The sequence below is a fragment of the Chelonoidis abingdonii genome, chromosome 3, assembly GCF_003597395.2.
Source record: "Chelonoidis abingdonii isolate Lonesome George chromosome 3, CheloAbing_2.0, whole genome shotgun sequence".
NCBI lineage: Eukaryota > Metazoa > Chordata > Testudines > Testudinidae > Chelonoidis > Chelonoidis abingdonii.
This window is the reverse complement of record NC_133771.1, coordinates 68061528-68077449: the sequence shown is the minus strand read 5'-3', so window position 1 is coordinate 68077449 and position 15922 is coordinate 68061528. Positions and strand designations below refer to the sequence as shown.

At 40.7% G+C, this 15922-nt stretch overlaps 1 protein-coding gene across 1 annotated transcript in view; it reads right to left on the bottom strand.

Annotated features, from left to right (window-relative positions):
- The window catches only part of CYB5R4 (cytochrome b5 reductase 4), a 69049-nt gene that overhangs the window by 21328 nt on the left and 31799 nt on the right, over positions 1-15922 (bottom strand). The window contains 1 exon segment of the mRNA XM_075063825.1: positions 8861-9001. Within this exon segment, the coding sequence (XP_074919926.1) occupies positions 8861-9001 (141 nt within the window).

Sequence of the window (15922 nt, the reverse complement as noted above, 5' to 3'; positions counted from 1 at the left end):
GGGTTTGCTCGCCTTAGAGATTCACTATGTAGGTCAGGAAACATCCCAGAGACCTTCCTCTCTGGTAGAAGCCACAGTTCAGGTCAATTCCTCCTGTCTCTGACCAGGAGTTGGGAGGTTTGGGGGGAACTCGGGCCTGCCCTCTGCTCCGGGTTCCAGCCCAGGGCTCTGTGGACTGCCGCTGTCTATAGTGCCTCCTGCTACAGCTGCGCAACAGCTACAACTTCCTGGGCTACTTCCCCATGGCCTCCTCCCAACACCTCCCTCACCACAGGACCCTTCTCCTGGTGTCTGATATAGCTTGTACTCCTCAGTCTTCCAGTCTTCTCACTCTTGGTTCCTAGTACCTCTTACTCCCAGCTCCTAGCATGCACACTACAAACTGAAGCAAGGTCCTTTTTAACTCAGGTGCCCTGATTAGACAGCCTGTCCTAATTGATTCTAGCAGTTTCTTCTTAATTGGCTCCAGGTGTCCTAATTAGCCTGCCTGTCTTAGTTGGTTCCAGCAAGTTCCTGCTTGTTCTGGAACTGCCCTTGTTACCTTACCCAGGGAAAAGGGATCTACTTAATCTGAGACTAATATATCTGCCTTCTAACACTCTCCTGTACCCATCTGTCCTGACCCTGTCACAAGCTGCTAGAGTCACCATCCGGAAGTTTTGAGGCTTCATGAACTTGTTCAGCTATCTCAGATCAGCCTCCAACCTCAGTCCTATTTTGGTAGTAGGAAATATATTGTTTAGAACCCCCTGTCATAGTACGGAGAAGGAACCAGCTCTATCGCTCCTAGCTGCAGAAGACAGTCCACCTCCTGTCTTAGAAGAAGTTTGTGAGAGATAGGCCTGAAGAGAGGTGGGGAAACGGTCAAAACCTGGATGGTGCAGTCCGATATTATGATCTCTAAGATCCATTGGTCCACAGAGATTCGCTTCCAAGTCCGGTAGAAATGGACAAGGTGGTCCCAAAATGGAGGGAATTGGGCAAAAGGGTGCAACTATAAAAATCAGAGGAATAAAAGGAATCAAACCCTCAACCAACCCATCAAAACTGTTGTGTAGATGGGTGTTTTTCAAAGTTCAGGTCACGACCCAGTAGTGGGTCGCGGCACGTAAGGCACTGGGTCACTCTGGTTAGCGCTGCTGACTGAGCTGTTAAAGTCCTGTTGGCAGTGCTGCCCAGCTAAGGCAGGCTAGTGCCTACCTGTTCCAGCACTGCAGTTTACACCAGAAGCAGCCAACAGCGGGTCCAGAATCTAGGCAGGGAGGCCACGGGGCTCCGCATGCTGCCCCCACCCTGAGAACCGGCTCCGCACTCTATTCTCTCAGCAAGTCAAAACGCCAACCCTAAGTTACTACTTGAATAACAGTCAGTCTTCAGCGACAAGTCTAGTAAATCAAACACTCCGCATAGAGGAAATAAAGTCAGAAAGAAATAAAGACTCACTGTAAATCACAATGAATGCAAAAATCTAAATGCATCTTGGCATTTAACTTCAGTAAGTATCATACCTTCACTTTTTATCTAGCAACAAATGATCCATTTCCCTGTGGCGCTGTTTTAATGGTCATCACTTCCTTACTGTTTATGAAAAACCTAAGAGGTTGCAGGAACTAGGAAACATCAACATACAGCAATTTGAGGTTTTTTTCCCCTACTTGGAAGTAATAAATTTGGGAATTATCAACTTCCCCTTCATCTCTCAATGCAACATTTATTACGGGGAAGACAGGCAGGCTTTTTTCATCACTCCAAACAACAACACTGACACAGGTCTCCAACTATAAAACTGATCAGTGAATGACAAAGCTAAACTAAATGCTGTGAAGAGAAGATAAAAAATGTGTTTTTCTGTTGCCGTTTAAAATAGAAGCACTTTTTTGGCATGATGCATTTTTTTAAGAAATCCATTACAAGGAGTGAATGAAGTAAAGGATTCAGCAATTCTCTACCCATTACTGTACCTAAAATATTCTTATCATGACCTTGCCTATCATTATGGTCTTGCATAGTTAAGGAAGCATCAAAATCATCTCTTTTTCAGAATCCTTACATCACCGTCTCACCTTTTTCAGAACCCTTTTTAGTAAATATGCAACAGGGAATCTGAACCAAATTTCAGCCACTAATTAACATTTGATCTCCAATACATATTTTGTGTTTGTATGTTGATTTCCCCCCAAAGAGGGCACCTCTGCTGCCTGCTATGCAGTAACATCATGACATCAGAACTAATCAGCCCCTCACACACTCCAGTTCATTTGCATACTTGGGAAGAATCACTATCTGCTTTGGTTGTCATGGCTACCTTTGATGACTGATTTGCCTCAGAAGTCTAACATTATTGCAGAGAAGGGGCCCACAAGGAACAGTAATCAAAACAGAGTGGGTTCAGATAAGTTCCCACTGTACTCCTTTGAGTCTGCACTGTAAGTTACACTGCTTCTTTTCAAATGGTAATTCTTACTTTTCTCAAGAAGGGTCACATGAAAATAAGCAACAAAACTACAGCTCCTTTTCATCTATTAGTTATGCTTCTTACAAATTGGAGGCTATGGTTTTGAACATTTACCTTTTTAAAGAATGGGAAATTATAGACATGAGTCCCTATTCCAACTGTTACCCAGTTATAAGTCTGTCATTTAGAAGCTGCAGTAACAGCAAAGTTGCATTAAAACATGTTTTGTTTGCAAACAATTTAATTACTAGCAATATATTGGTCAATATGGCTCTGAGTAGTGAAATACAGAGCTTCAAAGATGACAATGGCAATAAAACACATATTTACGGCAACTGCCATGGAGGCCTTCTGATTTTAGGTTTTAACTAACAAAGACCAAAAGAATACTGAACCCACAATACAAAAAAGCAATTTTTTTATTCAATAAACACTGAAAAAACACCGGGAACGGTTACATGTAATAAGGGTCTGTCTACACAAAGCAGGAGGGGTGTGATTTCTAAAGTGCACATATGTCTTGCACATTAATTGGTCCATGTAGCCCTGTTGGTTCACACTAAAGGTTCCCAGGAGCACTTTACTGTAGTGCTGTGACCCTGAGAGCACCCACATGGCAGAGAGCAAGGGGTACCCCAGCATGTAGCAGTAAGAGTCAGCTGGCCTGACCAACTCATTGTTGTCATGCTGCCTCTAAAAGATGTCATGTAAGGTATCATATGAGAACTGGTAACATGCTGGTCACTAGTATCACTGCATGGTGTACGTAGGGGTGATATATGAAAAGTTATAATGTATTTGGCAGACAGGGCTTACATCACTTCACCCTAGACAAAGAAATGTGATCCCATCTGCCTGAATGTGTCTTCAGTGTAAACTGACAAAAAAAAACCAATGAAAGCACATTTACATAAAGGTACACAAAGCAATCAAATGATTGACAGCCACTTAACTATCTCAACAGGGGGAGGCGAGTGCAAAAATTAACATGGCATCAGCTCCATGATGGATACAGGAAGCTGAGACTCCAGGAGGATTCCTGATTTTAAAAACTGGGGCTTTGTCTACACTGGCAAGTGAAAGACAAAACTTTTGTCATTCAGAGGTGTTATACACACGCACACCCCGAAACACAAAAGTTTTGCCTACGACAAGCGCCAGTGTGAATAGCGCTTTGTCAGCAGGACTGCTCTCCTGCCGACAACACTAACTCTGCTTCGTTGCTAAAAACTGCGTAGTGTGGACATAGCTACAGATAAAACTTTGAAGATATAAGCAGAGAGAAAAAACATTTTGGCATCCTTCATCTGAAGAGACAAAGAAACCAAGCACTCTGAGTTCTGTGTTGGAACCTGGCTAAGAACTGTCCAGCCATGCTGCAAGAATAACGATGGTGAGGAAACTACTTTGAACAAAAGACTCTAGTTTGTTAAGTTTTAGAAGCAAATTTTTACTTTCGTTTATTTGGAACCATTTCTATCCCAATTCTTTCTACTTGATATCACTTAAACAGCTGTCTTTGTTAAAACACATTGTGACGCTCTGTACCTCGGGAGAACATGCAGCACTCCCATGTTCATCTTTATAAAATGATTGTGTGGTATCCAATGCAAAGTTTGTCATGTTGGGTGTCTTCTGAAGGCTCATAATGCACTGAGCATGGTTGTTATAGTAATTGTTACGGTAAGATTATAATTTCATGTATATAGTTATGAAGCTGAAAATGTATCCTCATGGCTTAAAGCAAGTCCATGCAAAAACTCTCCAAGAATAGAGAGGCAGTTCACACCTCGTCAGAGCGTGGATGGGACAAACCCAGTCCAGCCTCACAGGAACAATGGACATTGGCTTAGGCAGCAGCAAAAGAATCTGTTAGACCCTCAACGGAGTCAGCCCCTTTCTTTGGGCAGTTTGGGACTGCAATGAGGTAATGCTCACCTCACTCTGAAGGGGTGTGGGGGCAAAGCCAAGAGGAAAGAAAGGACATGATAAAAGGGAGAGAGATTTTGCCATGCTCTCTCTCTTCAGCCTACATCTACAGACACCACTGCCACAAAGCATCTGAAGGGGAGAGCTTGGCTGAAGAGCAGCCAGCCTGTGGTGAGAAGCATCTGAGTTTGTAAGGACACTGAAAGTGTTAAGATGGGCTTCGAATGCGTTTTGCTATTATTTCATTTGACCAAATCTGACAGGTTATGCTTTGACTTACAATCACTTAAAATCTACCTTTATAGCTAATACATTTGTTTATTTTACCTGAGGCAGTGTGTTTGGTTTCAAGTGTCTCAGAGGCTCCCCTTGGGATAACAAGCCTGGTACATATCAATTTCTTTGTTAATTTGAAGAATTTATATAAGCTTGCAGCGTCCAGTGGGCATAACTGGACACTGCAAGACAGATGTTCCTAGGGTTGTTTCTGGGACCAGAGATATTGGCTAGTGTCATTCACTTGCAAGTAGCTGGGAGCAGCTTACATGCCAGAAGCTGTGGCGTGAACAGCCCAGGAGCGGGGATTCTCACAGCAGAGCAGGGTAAGGCTGGCTCCCAGAGTCAAAGATTAGAGTGGCCTAGCAGATCACTAGCCCAGACAACACCAGAGGGGAATGTCACAAACATACTGATTTAATAACACAGTGTTTCAAACTGAAGAGTAAAATCCACAGCCAAACTAGCAGGCTGGTACTGTGTAGTGTCTCTTTAGAGGCACAGGGAACTTGATAGTTTCGTGAGCGCTACAGTGAGAGGGGCTGAGCACTGCAAAGGAAATATCATTGGGAAGAGTCGAGATTGTTGGTGTCATGCTGCAAGGATTAACCAGGCTGGTGGTGAGGTCACTGTACTGTAACCAGACTGCTCTGAGACAAAATTGCACAGCACAGAAGCACCCAAAGTTACAGAGCAGGTGGTGACAACCCCTTACTGGTCTGGGTGAACCCCCCAAGTATCACAACCCTTACAACAAGAAAACTAAGGAATATTATAAAGAGATTATTCTCTTCCCAGTACAAGCTGTAATGAAAGTCCCCAAAAGCCCAGGTTTTTGGACATGCCCATGAGACTCACAAATTGCTATTAATGAACTCTCCAAAATAGAAGCCCTAAAATGAGTAAGTGCTTTATTATTTAAATAGCATACACATAAAAGATTCTCTCAAAATGTAAAGAAATTAAAAAAAAGATTTAATTTAACATTACTTAAAGTTCCTCCCTATTAACAAATACATCAAAAGTAGGAAATACAAAGTGAAGGATTTAATAAGGAACATAAAGTTGCAGAGTCAAGCACTAAAGTTAGGAAATGCTGTAGTGAACATTGCCTTTGCAGCCTTAATTTGGCCCCATGAAGCTTATATATCATATGATGCAGTTTTCACTTGCACACAGATTGATTACCTATGAAAAGTTTGGTGTACTTTACTTGCCGAGCATCACATAACTCTGTGGCAGAAGCAGGAATAAAATCCAAGTCTCCAGGGTGGCATTCAACTTCCCTTTCTCTTCTTCCAGTCCCCTGCCTCATTCAGTACAAGCCTTCCAACTTCTGTAACAAATGCAACAGGGGTGCTACAGACAATAGCCTTCACTTCACAACCTTGATTCATCCCTAGAGCAACTCAACCCTGTGCACTCAATGAACCATGGGTCCTGGTTAAAAAAAAAAAAAAAAGGTAGTATGTCAACATGTAATTAAAGACTGTGTGCTTGTCTACACTTAAAACTGTGCTGTGATTCAGCGCAGACACCACCTACACCAATGGGAGGGATTCTAGCACTGTCTACATGGGGACTTAGATTGACTTAACTGCATCTCTCAAGAGTGTGGATTTTTCATACTCCTGAGAGACACACTATGTCGACCTAATTTTCTAGCACAGACCAGGCCTGTGTCATAACGCATACACACAAGGTGGCCAAATTAAGACTGCATGAACACAACATTCATTCTGGCACTTCCTAACTTAAGAACACTTGACTTTGCAAGATTTTAATCCTTTTTAATCCTTGTAAGAGGCCTTGTAATGGACAGCAGATGAAAGCAATTGTGCTGTTTCCCTTTGACTGTTACAGAATCCAGATCACTCATATATTAGATCTGCAGGCTGTATCTGATTGTCCATCTTTGACACCATGAAGGCCCAGTACAGCCACATAAGTGACGTTAGCTTTGCAAACTTTGTAAACGCATGACTCAGCATCTATTTTTTAAAATTTAATTTTATTTACATTTGCCAGACAACCCACTCAATCTAAGAGGTGTGTCCATCTCTTAACACCCTGAAAGATGATCAGGAAGGGTTAAGGTCTTCATCTTCCACATCCTTATGCCAATCTGAGAATATGCATCTAGGGGTGGAATAAAAACTACTTTCCATTGTAACTAGTTGTGTGTTTTCTGGCTACTTTTACCCATGTTTCGCTTCAGTGTTTACAGGTGCAGTTTTCAGGAGGAGCACAGGACATCAGATGTTCCGAGAACAGGCTGGCCCCTTTACTTTGGTTTCCTAATCAGCTACAAAGTACCAACAGGCCACTTGGAGCTTTTTGCTTTTTTATCTTCCCTTCCCTCTTTTAGTAGGGAAAAGGCTGTGACCTCCAGATTCTGCCACTGCAAGCAGACATTGAGAGGGGAAAGGCAAAGATGATACAGGCCCTAAGCCTTCTATTCTTTCAGCTGCTGTTAGTTACCATTAGTTGCTTTGGTACCTCTCCTTCAGGTCTGATTTTTTAAAGTAGCTGCCCCACAGGTAGAATGAAATAACCTCCAGCTGCTGCTAGTGGCAGAGGAGACACTTGAAGACAGAGGCTGTCTACCCCCAAATATGTACCTTTCATTAGTAATGAATGTATGCCTCCGTGGTGAGAAAAATAGCTGCTGCTGGACAGAGATTATAAGACCACCAGCGACTGCTGTTTGTACTCCCTACTGCTACTCTTCCAATTAAAGGAGTCGTTTTCATCCATTACCTAAAATAACTGTATACCTCTTAGTTCAGAAAAGTTACATAAGCACTCAATGCTAAACCCACTCTCTAGAATGGAGATACTTGTAGATTATTTAACTGGAATGCTGGATTTCTTACAATGGGAACAGACAAACAGAACTAAATGATATAGTTACGAAAAGAGTTCATACAAAAGAACAGAGTAACTGACTCCCTTGACTTTTTGCAGGTATTTAACAGGCTGGTTTATTTTATTAATAAAACTGGATTTGAGTTCTGTTGGTCACTGCACATGCGTTTTCCCTCAGCCATCCAGCAAGGGTACCCCTGCCTCAGTCTTCTAGCTCCCCAGCCATTTCTTTTCTAGGGTGGAGACTCTTCTGAGGGGGCATTTCCAGGCTGCGCAGTTCCCTGCTTCATTGTTGCATCTGAAGAAGTGAGGTTTTTTAACCCACGAAAGCTTATGCCCAAATAAATCTGTTAATCTCTAAGGTGCCACTGGACTGCAGAGATTGCTGTTTCTGCTTCATTGTGTTAGTCTCAGCAGAGACAGCAGCTTGCTTTCTCTGTTAACAATTATAAGTTACCTCACAGTTCTTTCTATGCAAGCCTATTTTATTCTTAAGGTAAAAGCACTACAAAGAAAGCACATTAAAAACAATAAAAGAACTTACACAAACACTAATAAGCTTACTAAAGATCACTCCAACCTTGACATGGATTCTGGCTGGAGCAGTCCTTCCAAACCCCACCCAAGGGGTTTCTTTTTGGGGTGGCATCACTGCATCAGCTCAGAATAAGCACACTCATAACAAGTTTTGTCCACCTTTTATGCCAGGGGTTATCAAACTGGGGGTCGGGACTCCTCAGGGGGTCACGAGGTTATTGGGGGGGGGGGGTCATGAGCTGTGAGCCTCCACCCCTATACCCCACTTCACCTCCAGCATTTATAATAGTGTTATAGATTAAAAATAAAAATTATAAGGGGTGGGGGAGTCATACTCAGAGACTTGCTGCGTGAAACGGGTCACCAATACAAAAATTTGAGAACGGTTGCTTTATACAATTCAGGGATCTTTGAACTGGAGTTTCCAGGGGCAGGTAATTAGTTTTTCTCCTAAGGTAGTAGTTTCAAAAGGGTGGATTCAAAGTAGGTCATTTGCATTTCCTTTATCCCCAGTTACCCTCCTAGGAAATCCACTTCCTACATATTGATCTAAAAACCTCTTTGAAGTTTTTAATACCTTCCAGAGACTGCATTAGTCACTCTCCTAGAAAAGTTACATACATATAATTCCACAGTAACATATACACAACTGCTTGAACCCCAATAAGATTTACTTAAATTCAATAAAGTTCATTCGGGATATTGCAAGAAATTGTCAGTCTGTCACACTGCTTATGATCAAGAAAAAAGGACTTTTATTAAGTAATATTAGTGGACAGATTCAGCTATTCTTACCTGCAATGATTTGTTTGAGGTAAATGTGATGCCCAACAGGAACCTGGAGATGAGTACTCTGTGGCAGCATTAAGCAGAAAAGTTTGGTGTCATGGGTGACTTCTGTTTTAGAAATCAGTTTGCACTTTCTGTAGTAGAGCCCTAAAAGAGAACGATTGATAGGTTTTTTTGTTTTGTTTTGTATTTTTTTTTTAAATATGCCTGGTAAAGCAGCAAAGTTAGGCTTGACATGCAAAAGGATTCAGAAAACTATATTTTTATGGGGTTTCTACATTGTGATAAATCTAATCTTGGCTTTCTAGTCTTCTGCACCTGTTAGTGGTGTCAGCATAAAAAGTTTTTAAAATATGTACATTTCACTCATATACAACACTAAAAATTGCAGGGTGGATTTTTTTTTTGTGTTAGAGATTTTATAAAAAATATTTTGGTTTGGGAATTGAATATATATTCCTATGTTATACTCTTAAAAACAGATAAAGGAGTTTGGGTTATCAGCTGGCACAAAATTGGGAAAGTGCAGAAAGAGGAGAGAAGTCAATGGCCAGCAAAACAAAGGTGAAAAGAATAATGTATCTGAAATTTCTCTTTTAGACTCATCATACTAGCAGAGGAGGTTGCTTTCATTTGGTAAACCAGCTTCCCGTATATTCAGAACACATATAGATCTGTTTACATAAGTATTTGGAGAGAATCTTGCATTTCTAGCAGCAATCCAATAGCATTAATGGATTAATGCTGACCTTAACTTTTAAGAGAGACTTATTTGTATTGCAATTTCTCTGCTGTGGGCCTTACTGTTGCTTTGGTCATCCTGGCACTGAGTATTTTTCTGTTAGCAGATTAATCTTTACCAAAAAAGCTCATGTAAGTGCTGAAGGCTGTTGGCCCTGAGACTGTGTGCCACGCAAGTGCAACCTACCTAGGGCTAGAAGAGCATCCCCTCAATTTCATTCACCCAGTAACTGCAGGATCAGGATAAAGCTGGTCAATTGCAGCGCTTTATTGCTACTCAGCTCAAACAAGAAGTTTCTACTAGTTTGTCAAGGAAAATACAGATACAAAACTTAGGTTCCATTTTCATTTAAAAATAAGTAAATACATGCAAAAACTGTATGTAACCTGTAAGCACAGAAAAACTCCTCATATAGCTCTTGGTGCCACTAAATCTAAGCACTTTACCATTACAGTATAAGCACTTTTCCTCCTTACAGAACAGGTCATCCAGACCACTAATGATAAAAGCCTCCACTTTTCCGGGTCTCAGGAAATTTCATTGAAAAGTAGTAAAAGCAACAGCTTTTAAACAGAAAAAGGGTTTTATTGCAAAAGAACATTTTTATTGGATTAAAGCAAAAACATTTAAAGCAAGTTGTTCCAGCTGAGCTGTATGCGTACATGTCCCCAAATTGCTTTATATTCAAGGAACTTCAAATATGTGTAAAAAAGCCAAGAACATCTGACCACATAATTTTACCTGCAAACGTATGTGCAGGATACTTTCTGTCCAGTTTGCTCTGCAATTTTCAAAGTTTGTAATAAGGCTAAATTAGAGTCTCATTTGCTAGTTACATATTACTGTTATTGAAACATGTCACCATTTTCTATGGTGTTTTGCAGCATATATTATTGTACTGAGTTACTTTAACACACAGCAATTAATATGGAGATTATCACTATAGAAAACTGCTTAAAAATGTAATATGTTTGAGATACCGCACATCTTTATCATAAAATGTTTTTTCATGGTTTCTGTCTAATATATCCTATAACAGCTTGCTTTGGATGAGTGAAAAGAAAACCCCTGATGCTTTGGGTATATGAGCAGGATTCCTACATCATTTTATCTGAAAAGGCAAAAAAGGAGTTTGATATTCTGACATGATCATTTCAAGGTTCAGCAAGATAGCAGCAGCTGTCTTCCAGCACACAAAACCTTCTCAGTCAGTACTGCATCTAAAAACTCTTTTGTAGGATAAAAATCTTCTAGAAAGGTGTAGCGGCTGATGGAGAAGAATTTTATCTGCTGGACAAGATTTTATGTATACAACATAAAAGATTTTATACATTGGCTACCCCTTGTGTATAAATTTTCAATCATGAGGAAAAAATGGCAAAAAGCGACTTATAATGCTGAAAATTTTCAAAAATTGTCCTTTATCAGGATCTACTCAAGATTCAGCTCTCAAGTTTTCTGCAGTTGCACAATTTTTAGCAATACGTCAACAAAAAAGCGAAACTTCCACAAATTGCAATAAGAGATCAATTTTGAATACTTCCTATTAAAAGCGTATGAAGAGAAACTAAAACATACACAAAACTTCAAGTGAAGTTTCCACACTAACTTTTTATATATATAAAAACAAACACAAGAATTTATGCCCCATTTTAGGCCCACGTCAGAACATAACGTTAACTAAGGAGATGCAGTCAGTGCCTCCATATTTTCCTGGAGACACTATAAATCACTAATTGCACTGAAAGACATCAATATATGCCAAGAATTTTATAGATTCCACATACCTTCATAAGAAGCATCTGGAAAGCTCTGCATTAAGATCATAAATCCCCAAAATGCAATAGTTTCTTTGAGTGTGACATTATAGAGGCCAAAAGTTGTTTACTTCCTCAGTTAATTTTCATGGAATTTTCTTCAAAACATTTTTGTTGCACTCATTTACACGTGTTACCTGATTAGTTAATATTACCTCAAAGATTAATATCTGGAACAAACTTACATTTATCCCATGGTTTCCAGCCAAGTTTTAGTTAAGCAGAAAGTTATTTTCCAGTCAAGAGTTTGTCCACAGTGAGTTAATCTCTTAAATAAAGTACTGTGCCACAGAATTCCTAATTATCTGAAGGAGGAATGACCTGCTTGCTAAATCTTATTTGAAAGCTCAAACCGCTGCTTCCATTTCAAAACCTGAAGAAAATTTCCCCCCATGTATTCAAATGGCTAAATAGCCCTTTTTGCCACAGAATCTTAGTTCCTCACAAACATTTCTGGTATTATTCTCACAACAGACCTGTGAGGTAAAGCAGTATTACTTCAGTGTTCAAACTGGGAACTCGGGAACAGACTAAGTGTATGTGTACACTGCAATCAGATACCCACAGCTGGCCTATGCCAGCCGAGTCAATCTCACGAGGCTCAGGCTAAGGGGCAATTTAACTGCAGGGTAGATGTTGGGCTCAAACTGGAGACTGGGCTCTAAGATCCTATGAAGTGGGAGGGTCCCACAGCTCAGGGTGAAGACCGAGTCCAAATGTCTACACCACAATTAAACAGCCCCTTAGCCTGAGCCTTGTGAGCCCAAGTCAGTTGGCATGAGCCAGCCACAGGAATCTAATTGCAGTGTAGACATAACCTCAGTGGCTCATGCCTAAGGTCACACAAAGCCCATGGCAAAGCCAGGAATTGATCACAGATCTTGGTCCAAATCCAGCATTTAATCCCAAGATTATTATTCGTTTTACAATACCACATAAAAACTTCAACTGAGCTCTAAACCCCACTGAGACACTTTCTACTCTAAGTTTTTACAAGCTAAAACAAGACAGAAAATGGATGGAAAAAGGAAAGAGGCACAGAAGACTGCACAGCTGGTCAGTGATAGTGCCAAGAAAAGAACCCAGGTCACATGAGTCCCAATCCAGCACCTTATGTGCTACTAAACTACACTGTTCTTGGACCTTCCTCTCTCGCCAAGTCTGTTAATAAATTGTAACAGCCAAAAGGCCTCAATCATCTAGTCTGGCCTCTTGCACTACACAGATCATTATACTTCACCCAGCTATCTACCCCTGTAATTTGTGCTTGGCTAAAAAATTTCCAGAAAGGTGCCCGAGTCTTGATTTGAAAACCTCTAAATGATGGAGAATCCACCACTTCCCTTGCCAGTTTGTTCCACTGGTTATTCATTCTCACTGTTAAAAATGGGTGCTTAATTTCTAATCTGAACTTGTCTGGCTTCAGCTTCCAGCCACTGGTTCTTGTGAGGCCCTTTTCCATTATATTAAAGGGCCCTCTTACTACGCGGTATTTTCTCCCCATGAAGGTACTTGGAAACTAATCAGTTCACCTCTCAATCTTCTTTTTGTTAAACTAAAGATTGAGCTCTAAAAGTCTCTCGCTATAAGGCATTTTCTTTAGTCCTGGAATCATTTTTATGGCCCTTTCCTGCACCACCTGCAAATTTCCAAAATTCCTTCTTAAAATGTGGGCACCAAAACTGTAAGCAGTATTTTGGTATCAGTCTTATCAATGTTGTTACAGAGTTAAAATCACCTCCTTGCTCCTGCTCACTACTCCTGTTTATACATTCAAGGACGGCATGAGTCCTCTTTGCCAAAGCACTGAACTGAAGCTTATGTTGAGTTTACAGTCAACTATGACTCTTAAATCCTTGCAGAGTAACTGTTTTCCAGGATACTGTACCCCATTCTCTAGGTGTGGTCTGCATTCCTTGCTCCTAGATGTATGATCTTGCATTGAGCTGTATTAAAATGCATTTTGTTTCACCTTACACGTGGGAAGAGGAAAATGGTTGTATGCCACAAAGTGGCCTTGCAGACCAGACAACCCACTTCATAGTGCATAACTTTGTGCATAACTAAGCATATGGGTACGTTTTTGCAGAATTAGGGGTTAAGCCTCTTGGCTCCATGTTTCTGATCAAAGAAGCTATCTCTTTACCTAAAGTTTTCTATTAGTACATAAAGGTGGGTTTTTTATAGCCCCATTAAATCAAAAGATGTATTATTAAAATAACTGGCTATATCAAATAGTATCTCATACTCAGAGATTCTCTTTTACTACACTTCTGATCAAGAATTTCTGTAGGCCGCCCAATTAGGAATAATCTGCCTTGAATAAACTTTAACTTCATTTATCAGATCTTCTTATCAAAGAACTACTGAACCTCTTACACAAAGTTTGCTTGTTACTATCTATATACTTGATCACTAATTAATTTGAAAGTCTAGATCAGTGGCTCCCAAACTTGTTCTGCTGCTTGTGCAGGGTAAGCCCCTGGCGGGCCAGGCCAGTTTGTTTACCTGTTGCATCCACAGGTTCAGCTGATCGCAACTCCCAGTGGCCGTGCTTTGCTGCTCTGGGACAATGGGAGCTGCTGGAAGCAGCAGCCAGTATGTCCCTCAGCCCATGCCGCTTCCAGCAGCTCCCATTGGCCTGGAGCAGCAAACTGCGGCCACTGATAGCCGCAATCAGCCAAAGCTGCAGACACGTCAGGTAAACAAACCGGCCTCGCCTGCCAGGAGCTTTCCCCACACAAGTGGCAGAACAAGTTTGGGAACCACTGGTCTAGATTATTCAGATGTGTAAAAACAATAATTCTCTAGGAAATTTATTTCTCTGAGAAAAATGGTTTTGCCTACCCACAGATAATTTTACACTCAAAGACAGGGAGATTATCCTTCATAAGAGTGAACAGAATCCCTTACACTGTAAGGAAGTACCAGTTTCCCACATTGTTATTTTAACAATGTCATAGTTTGCTCATTTAGAGGTAGTAGCAAAAGCAGGGCATTTCAGAGTAAGGGACATTACTTACTACCACCATGTATGTAGATTGAAAGGGCTATTTAGAACTAAGTCAAGGGAAGAAAAACTCAAAAGTTTTTCCTTTAGGGGCTCAAATTTTAGGTTTATGAGAGTCAGGGGGTTGGATCTTGAAGGTTTTTCTGCAAACTACAACAGAATTGTTTAGAAGCTTTTATTCTGAGACTCCTAAAATTGTTTTTAATATTCTCTTCCCTTTCTTCCAACCCGAGAAACGGGAAACCCACAGACAGCATGCTTCTTCCAAATCAATGCAATTTAAAGCCACAGAATAACCAGAAAACTCCTCACAGAAAAAAAGAAAAATCAATTTTAAAGTGGAGACAGCTCTGATTAACTAAACTACCTGGAACACTTGTGTCAGGGATAATTCCCCACTCTGGCACTTTGAGTGCAGAAGGTGGGGGCCCGCAAGGATTCAAAAAATTAATACTGGCCATTCCAGGCCCGTATTAAACTCCCAAGGTTACAGCTTCTCTCTGACCTTGGATGGGTAGATGCTGCCACTACCCAAGTGCAGAACCCCTTTGAGAACCCAGGAAGGCGCACTTGGGAATTCCTTCCTGTGGAGTACCCTCAAGTCCTTTCACCCCATCTTCAGGGAAGAGAGGAAAAAGGGGGGAGGGGGAAGAAATCAGCTATTGCCACCAGCTAATTAAACAACATGTCCACAAGCCTCTTAAGACACAAAAATCCAATTCAGTTCTTAAAAAAGGTAAATTTCATTAATAAAAAGAACGAAAATACATCTAGGAACTTAAGCTATTGCTAGGTTTAAAAAAAAAAACCTACAAGGATTAAGCATCAAGAATAGCTTTCCTGAGGTTCAGCTTAAAGGTTACAAGCAAACAAAAACATTTGGGGGTTAGCACAGAGGAATCCAGAAGCCACAACAAAATAAAAGGAATAAACCTAATCACGTCTTCCTAGACACTTCCTGACCTATTTACATATCGGAGATTTTTAAATGAGTAGTTTCCAGGTATGATACTGATGATTTTTTTCATACTGGGCCCAAGCTCTTACAGCATAGCTCTGTCCTGTCAACCTCAACAACAGAACAAAAGACAGACAAAAGGGGAGTCGTTTCAATTTTAAAAAGTTCTAGCCTTCCCATTGGCTCTTTCGGCCAGGTTCCAACTCACTTTCTTTTACCTGTGCATAGCAGTGAGACTTGTTAACCCTTTACAGGTAGAGCAATTAGAGAACAGCTACTAAGAGGGTTTTATAGCTACTGGCTGGCTGGGTGTCCATAAAAGGGAGTTACTTCCCCCCTGCCCTTCATTTATCACAACTTGTACCTCGTGTTACTTTACATATATCATGCATGAGTCAAAAACACTTGTGTCTTGGTACATTTGTGGAATATGTCTTCAAAAATTGTTGCAATTGTTCTGATTCAGATTGGGATCTCTGCAACCAGCAGACAGTTACTCTTACCCTGGTTTCATTCACAGGACCATATGTAAAATAACTAG